This window comes from Vipera berus (genome assembly GCF_964194415.1).
Source record: "Vipera berus genome assembly, chromosome: 5".
NCBI lineage: Eukaryota > Metazoa > Chordata > Lepidosauria > Squamata > Viperidae > Vipera > Vipera berus.
This window is the reverse complement of record NC_138207.1, coordinates 64,040,818-64,060,276: the sequence shown is the minus strand read 5'-3', so window position 1 is coordinate 64,060,276 and position 19,459 is coordinate 64,040,818. Positions and strand designations below refer to the sequence as shown.

The following is a 19,459-nucleotide window of genomic DNA, read 5'->3' as shown; positions in this document are numbered from 1 at the left end:
ATTAAATATACACTGAATTATCTCTGAGGTTTAAACACCTATCCCAAGATCAGCAGTTTTATCCAGTACCCAGAATCCATTTTCAACTGTAACAGAGTCTCAAGTATATTTCTTATATTTATTTCAGTTGTATAACGTTAGTCCTCTGTTCCAGAATTAGAATGGGTTAGAGAAATCTTCAGATAAATTGTACTAACACAAGTTATTTCTTTTTTGTAATACACAGAAATATAGTTAGCCACAATGGTATATCCTAACTCACTGTACTGTAATGTTAAATGCCTGATTTCCAAGATAGTGTATAGATTTTCAAATAGCTTTTAAAGTACTGTACATTGAATACAATTTTAATTAGAAATGGTGTGTAATATCTATCATAATGCATTTTCAAACTTTTCAGTCTTCTCGGTGTTTATGTATGTTTATGTATCTGTATGTATGCAAGCATACATATATACACATCTGCATGCACAGAACAGTGCACACAAGGTTTACACTTTGATGATTAGTTTCCACCAATATGGCATAAGGTGCTTGACTTTTTCTTACTCTGTGGTGCAACAGACCATATAGCCACAAATAGGTAGCTTTATAGTTCTGTAATACTCACCCAGTTCAGATGCTTACCTACCGTTTATACAATGGTTTCATGTACAGAATAGCAAGTAACTCAGCATGGGATAGGAGTTTTACTTTTTAAAAACATATTACTATAGAAGTCATATTTCAAAAAATATTTCTTACAAACAGCTGTGCACAGTAACACAAATGCATTGTTTAGACGTACGTACTAAAAGAAAAAATCAACACAATAAAATATTTTGCAAAAACCCATAACAATGTCTGGAGAGTACAGTATTTAGCACTTACAAAATTTAGATTCGTATAGAGGTACTGTTTTGAGTTAAGCTACCATATTTAGGCTGAAAAATAGCAGGCAGCTAGATGGCAACAACACAGACAACTCATTCTGTTGTTGTTGCAGCTCTCTGGTAATAATCGAAGTTTCTGCAGCCCAGATTTAGTAGCCAAGTACTGAGTGGTGATGACACTGATGGTTGGGACCAAAGTTAATATCTTCATTCATCCAGTCATTTGTCTTTCTCATAGACCCTCTGTTATTTTCACTCTGTCAGTGACCCTGTCATACCATCACTTTTAACTCTTCATCTCCTTATGTTCACTTATTTTATAAAAAAATAATTTAATCATTTCTTATACTGGGCTGTTGCATGCCAAGAAATTTGAAGAATTCAACACTTTAAAAACATTTTGATATTTACCTGCCTTCCTCTTATGCTGAATGTTCTGTTCATTGGTTTAATGCATGGTGACTGAAGATGTAGCTCTGAAGTTAGCTATAATAGAAAAGGTAATGGTTTCCCCTGTCCAGTCATGTCTGATTCTAGGGGACAGTGTTCATCTTCATTTCTTAGATGAGAGAGCCTTCATTACCTGAAGACACACTCGGGTTATCTCCAATCATAGAGGACCACAATTAAGAGGATGGAATTCTAGTGCTTTTGATGACAATGGCAAATTCTATCCCAATACTATCTACACTGATCACTTAGATTTCTGAGAGGAGTAAGATCATTTCCAATTTGTCTACATAAAATTGAACTTCCCATGCCTCTATGTAAATGGGGGCTTTTTCATCTGCTGTCTGTTTATGGTCAGAAAATCTCTACCATTGATTTTCTCCCCTCCTAACTAGCAGGGGAGAAAATCAAGGCTTATTTCATTAGCAGCATGGATGTACTGACCTACCATCTAAAGGATATTGCTAAAATTATTTTAGTCCAAACAGCAGCTGGGAAGCATAAGATAAATGTATTTGTCCTTGGTTTAGCAATTTTATAAAAAATAACTGTATTTTTTATTGACAGAGCTACATTCATTTTTTTCCTTTCTCTTAAAAATACATAACCAATTGAATCCCTATATTTTACATCTTTCCTATTATTATAAATTGACCGATAATATTATCTGTTAATACATAAAATTGCTTCTAGTTTCCAGACCTTTTGGTCATTCCAGTTATATATGCAACATGCTCTTTTCCAAAGTCACTAATCTTTGCTCCCTAATAGAGAGCCAGCACTTAATGATCTTTATTTCCTTTTGATACATAATTTAACTTTTCCAATTATTATGCTCTGTATCTAGGCAACAACAGCAGTGATGCCTATGAAGAAACCAGGTAAAAACATCCATATCTCAAAATAAAGCAAAATGGAATTATCTAGAAAACAATTTGGTTCATAAACCTTGCATATGTTACTATGTAATTATTGATATTTTAATTTATAAGGCATTTTGGAAAATATTAATGCAATATTTATGCTAACTAGGAAGAGTTATTGATGATTGTAAAATTCAGTTTTTAAAAATGAGATTTGCCAAGTGCTATTAGGATTCTTTACATTTCATGCCTCTTGAATAGTTGTAGGTTTTCTGAGGGCTTGACCCTCCATTCTCCATGAGCATTAATTCTATTTGACTGTCACTCAAAATAAATTCGTAATTGCTTATTAAAAAGATGACATTTATTTCATCTACCAAGAATCCCAGGAAGAGACTGCTTATAAAAATTTTGAACTATGTAAGCCTTATTCTTTCTTTGGTACTAACATTAATTTCCCATCATTCTTTCCTTTCTATTTATAAAACAGTGTAAGCAAAACCATTTAAGAGATATAACCTTCAGTTAGAAGACACTATGCATTCTTAGTGCCCCAATCTAACAGGCATTGGTGGGTACTACTGCATGAGAAATAAGATCAGTCTGTGTAGATGACAGTTAATATTAGACTTTAGAACATGTGCAATGTGCATAATGTATGTTAGGCAGAGGTCAAATATATATCACAACTGAAATCAGCAGATGATCAAATCAATTTGATCTTATCTAGCATTTTATAAGTGAGAAGAAACATGGTTTTATAAGTCTGTTACTAAGTCCATTATTTCCTGTCACAAAAGGAGTCAATAAAAGTATCAGTAAACTTAACAGAATTTTTTTATTAATTACGACAAAGCATATCAATCATTTTAATTTTATAGCTGGAGCTGTAACATTAGTATTTCCTGAAACCAGGTCTTCCAAGGCAAAACCCTCCTTAGTTTCCCAACAGGATATTTGTAGACCTCATCTGATGAAAGCTGGTGCCTAGACCTGCCTGTGATGTTTTCGATGGACGGCAGCAGAGCTTCCCACCATCATGGCTTTGTTGGTGTGCACAGGGGGCATCTTAGGATGTGCAGGATATTAAAGCCATCGTATTCTTTCCAAACAACTGGGAACTCCTACAGCTTGAGAGCAAATCTCATGCCATTGGAAGCTATGCTTTGGGGGGGGGGGGGAAGGAGATGGATGGTTTGATAATCTCCATACTTGGAGGTTATGGCTTTAGAAAGAGGCAGTTCTCCAGCCCTCATGTTTCCAAAAGATGATTCGGTGTGGTCATGATCCTGCTGGACTTGTTTTCTGATGAACAGGGAGAAAAAGAGCTAGGGGCATCTAGGAATAACAACCCTGGTGGGACTGTTTCCAGCACTGTTGTAGCCAATTTCTCCCACTTCATTCTGGCTGAAGCAGATCCAGTAAGAATCCCTGCCTCCCACCTTCTATCTGCCTCTCAGATTCTTAAATCAATTCACCTAGTACTGAGGTGTATTTTAAAAATACAACTGACTGGCCAAAAAGCAGGTCAGCAGAAAAATAGATTCTAAAAGTAAAGAACAAGCTGTTCATTTGGATAAAGCATGAGCACAGCTGATTTTTTTAGGTCTCTGTCATTAGCTCCTTAGTGCAAACATTTTCCTGGGACCGCATAGCTACTATGTGAATCCAGAAAAAGCTAGGACATCTTTAAGGTGCTGGCAGGTGCAACAAGCACCTTCAAACTCTATCTGAACCACATTTTCTACTTTAGATATAAATAATTTTACATTCCCATAAATAACTGAGAACTATTATTTATTTAGGTTGACTCAGCCTTCCATCCTTCCGAGGTAGGTAAAATGAGGACCCAGATTGTTGGGGGCAATTAAGCTGACTTTGTAATAATGCCGCTTGGGGTGTGTGTGAAAGCCCTAACAAGCAGGCATATACATAGAATGAAGGCTACTGCTAAGCTTGTAAGCCGCCCTGAGTCTTCGGAGAAGGGCGGGATATAAATGGAATTAAAATAAATAAATAAATAAATAACTGGTGGGATAACTACATTTAATATAAAAAGAAAAAAAGCAACAGACACAGAATACCATGTCCAGTTCTGGATACTACAGTTCCAAAAAAGGCCAATAGCCAATTGGAATGAGTTCAAAAGAGAGTTATAAAGATGTTGAAGACTGTGGAAACAAGCTCAATATACAACAGTTGAAAGTTCTGAGAAAGAATGACGAGAGATACACTACCATTCTTCGGACATCTAAAAGGAGGGATTTATTTTCTACTCTGCCAAAGCATAGGACTGGAATCTGTGGGTGTAAACGTAGAAGGCAGCAGAATTAATAACTTTCAGGTACCTTCAAACTCAAATCTAAACTGATAATTTGTGATTATATATTAACTGCATATAACATGTTGACTTTCTAGCAAGTGAACTATAACTAGCTAAAAAATATTTTTGAAATTAAAGGTAATGCAGTAAGAAAAGACAGAGGAGATTTGAAAGCAGATGCAGCAATTTTAGGAGTTGCACCTATCCCCAAAGAAAGATTTTTATGCTGAATATTTATTATTCAGATATGTTTTACAGCAAGTAATAGGATGCATGAGATGCAATGTGAGCTGCCTTTAGGACTCATCCTATGGAACAAAAAATCCTAACAACATTTGTTCTGTACTAGAGGAATAGCAACTGATGTATAATTTGAACTGTTGATATTGTGATCCTTGAAATATTTTCACATTAAATGAAACCAGTTGTTCCATTTAATGCGTATAGGGTTATTTTAACAAAATAATTCTATACACTATAAATGTATATTAGAATCCAGTGCATTCATTTTTATGAAATAGATCTCTACAATGGTTACAATTATACTTGCTTTATTTGATATACAGCATTATATTACAGTTTGTCTTCCTTCTGTCCAGATTTTATAAAAATTACTACAGTATGTCAATATGTTTCAATATTAGGACATTTTCTTTTACGTATTTTATATCAAATAAAGTGTAAATACATATTTAGTTATCTGTTATTTTTATTTTATTAAATGATTTTGCAAATTGAGATTTATTGAGGAAATAAATGTTTATTTACTCTGCAGTTCAAAAAGGGCATACTTTATAAATCAACACATTTAATTAAGAATAAAGATTTTTGTTTTACAAGTACATTTAAGAATTCAATCATATATAGACCTATTGAGGAATACATTTTTAATGCATATTGAGGTTATTTAATAAGTATGGCCTCAGAATGTTAGGAAAAAAGTAGTTTGGCAGCTAAATTGATCAATTTCTTCTTTCTTATATTGTTCACTTCATAAGACAATATTTGTTGGGTCAAAATTCTATGCAATTCAGAGTGCATAAAGGTTCTAAGATCACAGTATGTCTTCAGAATAAAACATTATGTCTTCTTGAAAAATATGCCATATACAGTATACAATTACAGAAATAAGTTGGGGGAAAAGTCTAAATAACTATGTCATTAGAAGCTAAAGATAAATTTGTTTTATATACTAAACAAATTCTCAGTGCTGATTGCTGTGTTCACAACAAAGATTGAAAAGTAGCTTAGAAATCAACTACTAGCCTTTTATCATTCTCAAAAAATATGTGAAAATAATCCCATTATTTCAACTGTAGAAAGATAAACAATAGCTTTCTGCTAACAGATAAGACACTAAGTTAACTTTTATTCAACGTGAACGTGTTAATTGACAGAGGTGGAAGAAAATTAAAATGTAATTACAGCATTATCAGCCTGAAGGAAGAGAAATGTTTATTAAGTTACTAATATTGTTTATGCTATTCACATATTATAATTTATATTGTATATAAATTTGTTGCTGCTGCTAAGATCTTGGCTGAGAGAACAATAAATTTCTCAGTCATCGCAAATCTTTGCTACTGTGATTGAAATAATGATTAAAGTCATCAGGACAAATGGATTTATCGGACATATTTATTTCTCTGAAGTAGAAAACAGGATTACAAAGCAGGAGAAAATCCTCTGCTGCTTATTGGCCATATTTTGTCGCTATCTGCTTCTACAGAACTTGCTTTGACCTCAGAAAGGCTCAGAAGGCTCTCAGGTTCTCTCACCTCTGTACATGAAAATAATTTAGACCGGCTAGATAGCCACTCTAAATTTATTTTCTGTTATTGTTTTGCAATTCTGACTGAAATCCAACAGCAACTAAGAAGCCTCAGGCTACCTATCCCTGCTGCACAGAGTTGTTGTGAACTTGTTTTACGCTACCGCTATCCTATGGGGCTGCTGTTTCTAAAAATCTCTACATGGCGGATGTCATTTATAATGCTGCAGAGTATTCAAAAGAATATTCTACAAAGTGCATTGATAAGTGTGAAAGCACCCTTCTTTGGAGGGTAGAACTCCCTGGAAGGCTGGACCCAGCTGTTGGGAAACTTATTCAGACAATACTGCACAATTCATAAGGTAAAGGTAAAGGTTCCCCCGCACATGCGTGCTAGTCGTTTCCGACTCTAGGGGCCGGTGCTCATCTCCGTTTCAAAGCCGAAGAGCCGGCGCTTGTCCGAGGACGTCTCCGTGGTCATGTGGCCGGCATGACTAGATGCCAAAGGTGCACAGAACGCTGTTACCTTCCCACCGGAGTGGTCCCTATTTTTCTACTTGCATTTTTACATGCTTTCGAACTGCTAGGTTGGCAGAAGCTGGGACGAGTAACAGGCGCTCACTCTGCTACGCGGCACTCGGGATTCGACCCGCCAAACTGCCAACCATTTGATCGACAAGCTCAGCGTCCTAACCCACTGAGCCACCGCGTCCCTTTTATAGACAATTCATAGACAACAGTTTGGCTGAGATCACCCTGAGGTGAAGAGATGACCACAAAAGCCTTCAAGCAGCCTTACTGAGCCTACTAAAAGACAGTGCTGTTCCAGGGTTTTGAAGAGAAACACTTTCATGTCAATATACTTTATGAAGCATTTTATCAAATGCTTTACACAACCCTAGATATATACTATCAAGGTGTGTGTGTGTGTGTGTGTGTGTGTAGTGTTCTGGATCTGAACTTTTATGCAGTTTCTAAAATGATAGGCGCATTTTGAATACGATTTGGACGCACAATGTATTAACCAACTGAAGTTGTAATTTTGTGAACATAAACCTAGAAAGCTTAGAACCAAACACTGTGAACCTGCTCAATTAATTTTAACCCCTATATTTAAACCAACAATAGTAGCGTCCATATATAGCGCTTTTTTCTTACCAGCATGTTATTTTTGTAAGAGTCATTTAATCATTTAAATATGGAAAATATCAAATATTAGAAATTATATTTGTTTAATGTTGTAGAAGGAGAATTCTACTGGGTGAAGAAAAGATCAAGGAAATATATTATCAATTGATATACTAATTATGGAAATATAAAAATTAATTATTATTGTTTATTAACTATTATTAATTGTATATTCTTTTCTAAAAACATTATGAACCAAGACAACATGCTGTACACCAGTCACCAAGGTTGTTATTGTAAAAAAAAACAATAAAACTTTTACCAAAAAAAATATAATAATAATTTTAACCCCAACCAGAATAAAAACAAATGAGCCAGTTTTGTGTGATGATTAAAAACACCCAGCTAGAAACCAGGAGACTGTGAGTTCTAGTCCTGCTTTAGGCACAGGGTCAGCTGGGTGAGCTTGGGTTTGTCACTCATTCTCAGCCATAGAAAGGAGACAATGGCAAACCATTTCTGAAAAACCTTGCCAAGTAAAATTGAGGGCTAGTCTAGGCAGTCACCAGGTGTCAAAAACTGACTTAAAGACACACACACACACACACACACACACACACACACACACACACACTTCAAATATAAATACAGTATTTGGATAATACAGTTCTTTGTACCTTTGAATCACTCTTGTTTCCTGCTTGGGAAGTCCCTGTAGGGTTTTTTTTTTTACATGTTTTTTTAAAGTGGTTTGGGGATAGGGCTGAGAGAAAGTGACTGCCTCAGCTAGTTTGGGTGCCTTTAACAGCAATATGTTTTAGCTCAGTGCTTTTAACTGCTATACAAAACTGGCTCTCATAAATTAGTATTTGTTGAGCAAATTCTCTTGGTAAGATTTTCAATTTATATTCAGTAGACTGTGCTCATATTCTTATTATGATAAAGTCTCAAATAAAATTATTTGTGGCAACTATACAGAAGTTGGGTTTTTTTTCCTGAATGTGGAAAAAGTTAGGCCTTAACGTTTGTAACACAAAGCTGGAACAAGACATTCTGAATCCTGAGATAAAGGACAAAGTGACCTTGATTCCTACTCTACATTTAAAGCCAATCAATCTAGTTAAATTCTACAGAATTTACTCCTACTACAGAATCCGTCATGTCAGGCAGCTCTACACATTTTACCACCTGCCCCAATACTCTGTATTTGTCATTTGACAGGGGTACTTTGCCTATTACTATCGATGATCCTAGGTATAAAATTACTAAATATTTCTCTCTTTTAAATACCAAAGAGAGGAGACTTGTTCTACTAGAGAAACAAGTGGAGGAATGTAGCAGATCCATCCTCCACAAAGGCTATTCGGACAGCAAAGGTCAACAAAGAGAAATCTAGAGACACCAGCTTGATTACTTTGCGTTCTTAGTTTGAATCTGTTTTGATTTTCCTATCCCTAAATGCTCAGGTTCTCTACACCTTTGGAAAGACCAGTGTTTGCCTTGTTGCTCACTAATCAGCATTACACATTTGTGACTACAAAACTCTCTGCCAAAGTGATAAAATGTTTTACTTATTCAAGTATTATAAGAAAGTCAAAATCATAACAATATTTCTAAAAACAACCACACTGGTTCTATTATATCAGTGTGGTTCTTCAGTGGTTCTCCTCCTATCTCCTGGGACGTTCGCAGTTGGTGTTGGCAGGGGGACAGAGGTCGACCTCGAGGCCTCTCGCTTGTGGAGTTCCTCAGGGGTCGGTCCTCTCGCCTCTCCTGTTCAACATCTATATGAAGCCGCTGGGTGAGATCATTCGTGGTTTTGGAGTTGGGTATCATCAGTATGCGGATGATACCCAACTTTTCATTTCGACCCCAAACCACCCCAGTGATGCCCTCGATGTGATGTCCCGTTGCCTGGAGGCGGTTCGGGTCTGGATGGGGAGGAACAGGCTTCGACTCAACCCTGACAAGACTGAGTGGCTGTGCGTACCGGCATCTCGGGATATTCAGAATATTCCATCTCTTTCTATGGGGGAGTGAGTTATTACCCCCCGTAGATAGGGCTCGCAACTTGGGAGTCCTCCTAGATTCACAGCTTTCTTTAGAAGACCATATAGTAAATGTGACTAGGGGGGGCCTTCGCCCAGGTTCGCCTGGTGCGCCAGTTGCGGCCCTATCTAGACCGGGATGCCTTGCGTACGGTTAATCACGCACTTGTGACCTCTCGTTTGGACTACTGCAACGCTTTCTACATGGGGCTGCCCTTGAGGACCACTCGGAGGCTCCAACTGGTACAGAATGCAGCTGCGAGAGTTGTGTTGGGAGTCTCCCGATACTCCCATGTTACACCCCTGCTCCGCGAGCTGCATTGGCTCCCAGTTGTCTTCTGGGTGAGATTCAAGGTGCTGGTAATGACCTACAAAGCCCTTCATGGCATGGGTCCGGAATACCTCAGGGAGCACCTGCGGCCGGCATCAACTTCCCTCCACCCAGTGCGCTCCCACAGAGAGGGCCTCCTCAGGGTGCCACCGGTCAAAGAATGTCGACTGGTGGCCCCCAGGGGGAGGGCGTTCTCTGTGGGCGCGCCAGATTTATGGAACCATCTTCCGGTTGAGCTCCGGATGGCGCCCGACCTTCGCTCCTTCCGGCGCGATCTAAAGACTTACCTGTTCGAACAAGCTGGCCTGGCCTGATGGGTGATGGGTTTGGGTTTTATTGTTTTTTATGTATTTTAACTTAACTTATTGTTATAGTTTTGGGGCATCTTGTTTAATCTTTTTTTAACTTTTGTATTCTTGTTTTTTAACATGTATTGCCCTGTTCACCGCCCTGAGTCCTTCGGGAGAAGGGCGGTATACAAATATAATAAAATAAATAAATAAATAAATATCACACATTTTAAATTGTAATTGAGAACCTTCACCTGCCCAGAGAAACTAGATCTTTACAAGACTAGAAAAAGTTTGAGTTTTAGACTTTATTTCCTGTTTATGTGCTTGGTGTTCTGATCTATCTTGCATCACTGATCCTTCCATAAAAGGACAGTTTGAAGGATTATATCATGTTGCTTATGTTAAAGAACAAGTGAGATAAATTCATGTCCAATTACTATGGCAGAATCTGAATTTAATGACTTGTGTGCTTATGATGTAACATGGAAATTTGGCTCAAATTCTGGCATAAAAGAGGAAAAGCTTTCAAACTGTTTCCAAAAGTGGCTTATCTCTTAAGAATAAATACTGAATGCTAAAGTACAAGAGATGTTCAGTTGAATGCAGCTTGGCTGTAGTAGTAATGTTAATTTGTTTTAGCAAATGCAGCTTGAAGCAATATATTGAACTGGGAAATAAATGAGAATGGGCCAATTATTTTTCCAACTCTTTCATTTCCATTTTATATCTTCTGGTATTTATCTCTATCCCTTTGTAGAGGCACAAAGAATAAGGGGAGGATGCTTTACTGCAAAAATGTTATGAAAAACTTACACATCCTCTTATGTTATTTTGCTCTTCTGATTAGACAGACCAATCCTGAAGATTGTTATAAAGAGTTCTACATCTCCAAGAGATCCGAATTCTTTTCTGGAGCCTGTCAGCAGAAAAGAAATGAGGGAGTAGCAGTATTTTTTCTTTCACTCAATAGGGTTTTTTTCCCTAGCTCTAGGGATTATAAAATTCCCTTTTCCCCTGTTGAATATAGCACAGCCTCTGGTTGTGGTTGGTCCACTTATCTGTCCCTATTTTCTTTCTCTGACATCAGAGATCCAAAACTGGGGTTTTAAATAAATTCTTATAAGCTGGATATGGCAGTTTCAAGGTTGAATCTCCTTCAGGGTTGGTCCTCGCTCTCCCTGCCCCAAAGAATTTATCCTGTTCTATAGTCATAGAGCAGGGGTAGGCAACCTCGGCTCCTTTATGACTCATGGACTTCAATTCCCAGAATTCCTGAGTCAGCTAAGCTATGCTATGCTGACTCAGGAATTCTGGGAGTTGAAGTCCATGAGTCATAAAAGAGCCGAGGTTGCCTACCCCTGTCATAGAGGAATCTCTCTAAGCCCATAAGACTATACCTTAAATTGCATTGTGCGTTGCACAATGTAAAACAAAATATAGGTAGAAAACATGCCCAGACAAATTTTATGAATAGATTTTAAACTCAAAAGTATTGTGTAGTGGGTTCTTGACCGCATGGCAATACGATGGACAAAGGGTTCAGCGTAACAACTCTTTATTGGTGGAAGCACAGACTGGACAATGGGAGCTACCTGTACCCTCCCTTATATACCTGGCTAGGTACACAGGTAGCCAATCCCTTTGATTTTCCCGCTGGGCACTTATCAGCCAATCCTGTCTCAGTACAGCGCCACCTGATGGTAACAGCGAGCCGCTACTTGTATTTTATTAATCCCATACATAACAAAAAGTCTGTGAAAATAATGGTAGCATTTCTTCCAGTGACTTTAGAATACAGGAAGAAAAATGGTTATGAATCCATTCCTAGTTCATTAGATCAAAATAATTATTGACTCCAAATGGAAATCTGAGTAGATTTCAAATGGCTTGTGGATGTCCGGCTTTAGCAGAAATAATCAAAATGCAGCTGGTTACATTCATTCTCACTTTTAAACGGGAACATAGTCTTTGGAGAACACTCTACATATGGATACAAATTCAGTTTGGCCATGTAAGAACAAATTCATTTTTTCAATTAAAAACATTGATTTCATTGACGATTTACAATACAATTGCAAATTGTATTTTACAGTACAATTCCAAACATCTAACCAGAATTTCATTTACGTTCAATGGAATATATTCATATATACTTCTAAACAGTCTAATGTCCTAACATAGCACTCCAATGAATGTTTACTCAGAAATAAATCCCACTATAGTCAGTAGTATTCTCTCAGTCTTAAGTGTCTATTAGGATGGCCTGCTTATTATGGGGACTGTGATTTCTGCTTCAACTGCCTCTTTATATAAGGCCAGGTTCAACTACAAAACTCCTGGCTGATGTAAAACTGCACTATCCTTAAGTACTCAGAATGATATGAACAGTCTTTAGGATTATATTCAAGATCCTGACCATGAGCTATTTCCTACTTTGTCAATTGTTATTCTCAGTGTGTTCCATTGCAGAAAACCTGTTACACTAAAACCCTGCACTGCAACTCCCTGGCATTGGTTGCTTCAATAAACTGGTTGTTACAGTTAGCTGCCTGGTTATTGAAAAAAACAGAGGAGGGGCAGGGGGGAATAAGCATATGAGAGGAGCAGGAGCAGGGTGATTTTAAAAAAATGTTTTTGCTGGGTCCTAGGCATATCCCTTTAATGGCATCTATTATTTCCAAGCAGGAAATGTTCTCATTGACATTAATCAGTATCATGGTTGAGAAAAGAGTTAAAGTGCCCAGATTACATAGTTCCTATCCAGCTAGTGAAAAATTCAGCAGGACATATCATGTGACAAACTCCATATTGAGTTGTGCTAATTATAACTAGCATTTGGGATTTAAAATCAATCTCCAAAGGATAGAAGAACATAGTATTACTATAAAAACATCATTAAAGACAGATGGTTTTAAAATTCAGATAAATGTAAAATGCCAGAGAAAATCCTCAAGAAGGAAACATTTTAATCAAAGTGTCCAAGAATGATAAAAAAAAACTTACAGGAAAAAAAGAAAACAAGCAGAAATCAATCTTCATAGTCTCAGCTTCCTGGAAAAAAAGATTAAGATGCACTTTCTTCAAATAACTGTGAAGCGGTAGATGCAAGATCAACAGAAGTATTGCTTAATTGCTTTTTCTTTTCTTCTATTATTGAAACCACACTCTTAAAAAAAAGAAAAAAATAGCAAGTTAATCACCAGAGGACAAACAATGTTTAAAAAACTAGAAATGAGTAATTCAAGTAAGATGGATCCCTACCTGTCTGTTCAAGCCTCTGGCCATGTCCAGAGCACCCTTACCAAACTGAAAAATAACACATCATACAAATGACACATTCGACTTACTCTTTAAATACTATGTAGGTAGGTATGTGTTTGCAGAAAGAGAGAGAAATATAATACCTCATTTTTAATATCAGGATCTGCTCCCTTCTCTAATAATAATGCAACCAAATCTTCATGATTATTTAAAGCCGCCACCTACAAGACAAGGAAAGAAACATACTTCGTTTAATGTTACATGTTTTTCAGTAACTGGGGAACTTAATGGGGATTTTCTGCACAAGACAAAATTCATACTAAATGCCACTTGTATATAAACTGAATCTCATATGTTGTTTGCCTTTTGGAATGAAAATATGCAAAGGTGCTAATGTGCTGAAAATAAATACGTTCATTGAATGACATCTCTTATATGAGGGATTACTTCAATTTCTTATGTAGCAAATTTGTGATCTGAAAAGCACTCAAAGGATCCACTGACAAATCTGTGTTGTTATCTTTCAATCAGAATAGAGCTGAAAGTGATCTTGGAGATCTTCTAGTCCAACCCCCTGCTCAAGCAGGAGACCCTATACCAATTCAGATAGGTGGCTGTCCATCCTTTTCTTAAAAACCGCCAGTGATGAAGCCCCTACAACTTCTGAAGGCAAGCTGTTCCAATGGTTAATTGCTCTATTAGGAAGTTTCTCCTTAATTCCAGGTTGCTTCTCTCCTTGATTAGTTTCCACCCATTGTGTCTTGTCCTGCCCTCTGGTGTTTTGGAAAATAAGTTGATCCCCTCCTCTTTGTGGCAGCCCCTCAAACATTGGAATACTGCTAGCATGTCTAGTCCTTCTTTTCTCTAGACTGGCCTTACCCAATTCCTGCAACCATTCTTCATATTTTTTGTCTCCAAGCCCTTAATCATCTTAGCTGCTCTTCTTTGCACTTTTTCCACATCTTTTTTCTAATGTGGTGACCAAAACTGGATGCAGTATTTCAGGTGTTACGAAGGCTTTGTGAAGCGGTACCAATATTTCATATTAATTTTGCTAAAATGCTTACTGTATGAAGGTATGTACTTAATGTCAATAGAAATTGAGATGATTACGTTGGGCATGACTTTTTAAGGAGGCTTTATTTAACTGTTTCATTTATAGTCAAAAGAGTTACATATGAGAAGAGTGTTTTAATCCCAAAGGGAGTATTCTTCTTCATGAGCCTCTCATCAATTTCCATTTCTTTTTGTTCATTTATATCCCATAGTTGTTTCTTTGCATAAAGTTGCAGAAAAGGTACAAAATAAATAGAATTCTCCAGAGAACAAATAGACAACTCTTTTTCTCTTCAATGAAAATCAGTGTTGGTATTTTGTCAATAAGTGCTGTTATATAAGGAAACTGAAATAATACAGGCATTACCTAATATTAAAATGTTATTCTAGAGAAATTAAATAAATACTTAGGCATCAAGATTTCTTCCTTTTCTGCCTTGGGCATAAGCAAAATATCATATTCTTGACTGTTGCTTATTCTATTGCTTTTCAATTTTGTGTTTCTGCCAAAGACAGAGAAACAAGCAAGAATGGCCAATTTCCTGCATAAAAGGCAGGCCAGTAGCAAGAACCATAGATCTAAGGATTTCATTGTGGCAAATTTGAGCACTGAACAAAAAAATGAACAGAAATCATTAATGTGCTTACTTGTTCCATATGAGTATTTCCTAATACACTGATTTCATTTACATGTTCTCTTTGTGGTATACATTTAAAACATGTTCCTAAAAATGTAATTTGCAAGGTGGTTATAACTCATCTATTCTCAAATAATAGTATACTGAATTCCATTGCTCTCTAAGAATTTTGTTGATAGTTCTATAGAAGCAGTAAAATAGGCCTTTACAGGAGGGAACTGGATATTAATCAGCAACCATACTGTATGTGCTACCCCTTCTCCACATCATTAAAGTACCATCCCACCCATTTTTAAGTGCAGATAAATACTTGCTCGCTACTGTATATTGACTGGGGTAAAAACATGACAAAGTGCCTTTTGATCTTTATAACATCTACAAATGTAGTACTTCAGACAGATGAATTTCCAATAAGAAGGAGTAAGAAGCCTCATCCCATTAAAGAAACATCTGAATCTACTCAGACTACTCTATTTCATGCAAGAAACCAGAAATGATATTTTGATATAAAATGCTTTGGAAGGAAAAATCTAAGAGGAATGAAGTCATGTTTTGAAAATGCCTTTAGCTTGGTAATGGTTAAGAAATAATGTTCTTATTCAGGCAAAGATTATGTTCCTATGGACAAATTAGGAATAATATATGATATCTGGCAGGCTTTCCACCTGTTTATACAAATATAGACCGAACAACTATCATGCAAATTTTCCCAGATATTTGGGTCAGAAGATTAGGTTTGTTCTGCTCCTGTTGAAGGTTTTGTTTTGATGAGTGGGGTCTTTGCTTTATGCTAGCAAGGAAAAAGTATGTTATGTTTGTGCTTTTAACCATCCAGTTCATCTATGTGATGTGCGCAGTCATATAATTCAATAAATGAATGTTTTTACATTTACTTTGAAATAAATTTACTACTTTTTGTATATAATCAAAGGTATCTAAGTATAGAATGATGCAGTAGTCATAATAAATAAAAAAATTCAAGTGAACAAAAATTGACAAACAGGCACAAATCAAAGGTAATTATGCTCATATTGTAATTCATTAGAAATGTTAAAAGTATACAATTCTTTCCTTGAAAATTTTAGATCTATCACTAATTACTAATGATACCTAGGACTAATTAGTAATGACATCATACGTAGCCACAAAGAGTCATGCTGATTGCTTGATTAAGTATGCAAATTGATATTCTTTAGTTTATTATCTTATTTATGGGACACTCAAATGACTCCATATACTTTAACACAAAGAATAGTGCCTCTCCTATTATGGAAAATAAGCTATAACTGAAAACTACTTGTTTCACAGTAGCAAAGAGCAGGATAATAATGTGAAGAATGATATAATGTTCAAGCATTTTTCCTGCGCTTGATTAAAATTTGTCCATTGGGTTGCCAGGTAATTATAAACCAATACTTTTTTCTTGGAGACAAGTGATAAACAGGCTTCGTCTAAATCCCGACAAGACTGAGTGGCTGTGCATACCAGCATCTTGGGTTGTCCACTCTATTCCATCTTTATCTATAGGGGGTGAGGTGTTACCCCCCGTAGATAGGGCTCGCAACTTGGGTGTCCTCCTTGACTCACAGCTCAGTTTAGAAGATCATATAGGAGCTGTGACCAGGGGGGCTTTTGCCCAGGTTCGTCTGGTGCGCCAGTTGCGGCCCTATTTGGACCGAGATGCCCTACGCACAGTCACTCATGCGCTCGTGACCTCTCGGATAGACTACTGCAACGCTCTCTACATGGGGCTGCCCTTGAATACCACTCGGAGGCTCCAACTGGTGCAGAATGCAGCCGCGCGAGTTGTGATGGGGGTCTCCCGATACTCCCATGTAACACCTCTGCTCCTCAAGCTGCATTCGCTTCCAGTTGTCTTCCAGGTGAGATTCAAGGTGCTGGTGATGACATATAAAGCCCTAAATGGCATGGGCCCGGATTATTTACGGGAGTACCTTTTGCCGGCGTTAACTTCCCATCGTCCTGTGCGCTCCCACAGGGTGCCGTCGGTCAGGGAATGTCGACTGGCGGCCCCCAGGTGGAGAGCATTCTCTGTGGGTGCGCCTGCCCTCTGGAACCAGTTTCCTGTTGAGCTCCGGATGGCTCCCGACCTTCGCTCTTTTCGCCGCAACCTGAAGACTTGGCTATTTGAACTTGCCGGCCTGGACTGAGGGACTGGGGTTTTAGATTTTAAATTTTAAATTTTAGAACGTGTTTTATTGTTTAGGGCTACTTGGTTTAATTTATTTTAATTTTTGTATATTATGTGTTGTATATAGTGTTTTAATTGCCCTGTACACCGCCCCGAGTCCTTCGGGAGAGGGGCGGTACATAAATCCAAATAATAAATAAATAAAATAAATAATTAAAACAGCCCTGGCAGTCCCACACAAAAAAAGACTTTCTGCATCATTTTTAATTAGGTAGAGGATCCATATTTCCTTACTTACCTTTGAATCAATTGTGAATTAAGGTGAAATTAATAGTGAATAATGAAGTGAGGAGTCTGAAACCTAGGAATGTTTGGAACCATTCAATACTTTATCAATCTCCTTACTGAGAAACATTCTAACATGTTACTTAGCAGTACAGCATACCATCAAAGGTGTCTTGCCATCCTTATCTTTTACGTTCACATCAGCTCCAGCGTTTATTAAAATTGTGGCTACATCTTTTTTTCCTGATAATGCACACAATCTCAATAGTGGAGTCCATTCCAAGCCAGAGTCTCTAGGATCAACCTGTTACAGATACAGAAAAGCCAGAGCCACAACATTATTCTGAATGGTACCTATATTTTGTATCTCCTGTTAAAGTTTGCTTTACGTGGTCTTGGTCTTTAACAGCTTTTTCAATCTTTCCTATATCAAACATTTTGAAAAGATACAAACAGACAAAGGCACCATATTAAATAAGATTTTTGGAATTAATTATAAGAATCTTTCCTATGGGAAAATGCTTTTGTTTTGAATTCTCTTTAAAAAATGATAGGATGAAAGTTTGAAGATTAGAAAATAGAAGGATTCAGATGGAATTAAAGATTACTTAAACTTCACTTACTAATACAGAATGGAGCATATTATTTAATATTGAACATGTTGAAGGATATTTTTTGAACATAGACCAAGAAGTTAATTTTACGAGTGTCTGCCTTTATATGTTTAAAGATTTTATGATAGAAGAACAAGTTTTACTGGACAAGATGGAGACTAATATGAAAGTAGATTTAAAAATGACAACTACAAGAATGATATGGAAAACATGCTACACTGGATATACAAATGAAACTAGCTTATGTTTTAATAATCAAAAAGGATATACAAATTTGTAAAAAACACAAAAGAATGACATGAAAAACTTTCCTATATTTACAAAAGAGATTTGTTAATGCTTTGAAGAATTTTGTGAGAAAGTAAAAAGAAAAAATGAAAAGAAATCAAGCTTTAGGATAGGGGTGTCAAACTGTCGGCCCGCAGGCCAGCTGCATCATGTGCAGGCCACGCCCACCCCAGCTCCACGAAGGCAAAAAATGTTGTGATACGGCACATGACACAATCAAGTTTGACACCCATGCTTTAGGACGTTATTTGAAGGGTCTAATATTAGAAGTAAAAAGAAGAAATATAAAGTTGGTATATTTAATCAAGGTTAAAATAGGTATGTTGCTATCTCTGGTTAAACTTTAATGGTTATTTATTGATCAGAACTAAATGACAGGCCCTAAGGATTTGTTTGTAGACAAAGATGGAATATGGGAAGAAGAGATCATTGTATTTTAAGAGAAGGTGATAAATTATTAAAATTGTTTATAATTGTGATGAAGGAGGAAGTCATTTCTTGATATATTTCTTTTCTTTTTCTTTACTATATTCTTATTATTTTTCTATTTCTTCTGCATTTTCTATTTTTTTAGTTTGTATTAGTTTTATTTTTTAAAATGTAATAATATAATTCTGTTTTTAAAAATCCTTAATGCTGAAATTATTATTTTTTTTTAAAAAGGTAAACAGGATAGATGTAAAATAGCTGAGGCAATAACAGAAAAATGATAACGGCATAATGGCTCTCTGTTATGCCTGACCTCATATTCTTTAAAAAAGGCTGTAATATTTTGATCTTTTATCCTAATGATCTACTGCTAACAGTACAACAGATTTACACTCTTCCATCTAACTAGGCTTTCACACAAATGCATGTTTTCCCAAAGTAATAAGAAAGGAAATATAGCTATGTTAATCCATTTGGAGTTATTGTGATGTATATCACAGTCCTAAACATGTCTAAAAAAAACTAAGTATAATTAAATTTAATGAGGCTTATTTTGAAGTCAGCCTCAGAAAAGATTACAGCATTAGCCCTAGCTATACTGAGCAACTTAGGTAAATATGTAGCTTTGTTAGATAAAACATCACTTAAATAATTAAA

At 36.5% G+C, this 19,459-nt stretch overlaps 1 protein-coding gene across 1 annotated transcript in view; it reads right to left on the bottom strand.

Moving 5' to 3' along the window:
* Nucleotides 1-12,609: 12,609 nt before the first annotated feature.
* FANK1 (fibronectin type III and ankyrin repeat domains 1) overlaps nt 12,610-19,459 on the bottom strand; it is a gene marked incomplete at its 5' end in the record, with an annotated part of 39,901 nt that continues 33,051 nt past the window's right edge. Inside the window, 4 exons of the mRNA XM_081330019.1 lie at nt 12,610-13,245; nt 13,341-13,385; nt 13,484-13,561; nt 17,632-17,775. Of these exons, the coding sequence (XP_081186145.1) occupies nt 13,144-13,245; nt 13,341-13,385; nt 13,484-13,561; nt 17,632-17,775 (369 nt within the window). The 3' untranslated portion in view covers nt 12,610-13,143. The remainder of the gene's footprint in view (nt 13,246-13,340; nt 13,386-13,483; nt 13,562-17,631; nt 17,776-19,459) is intronic.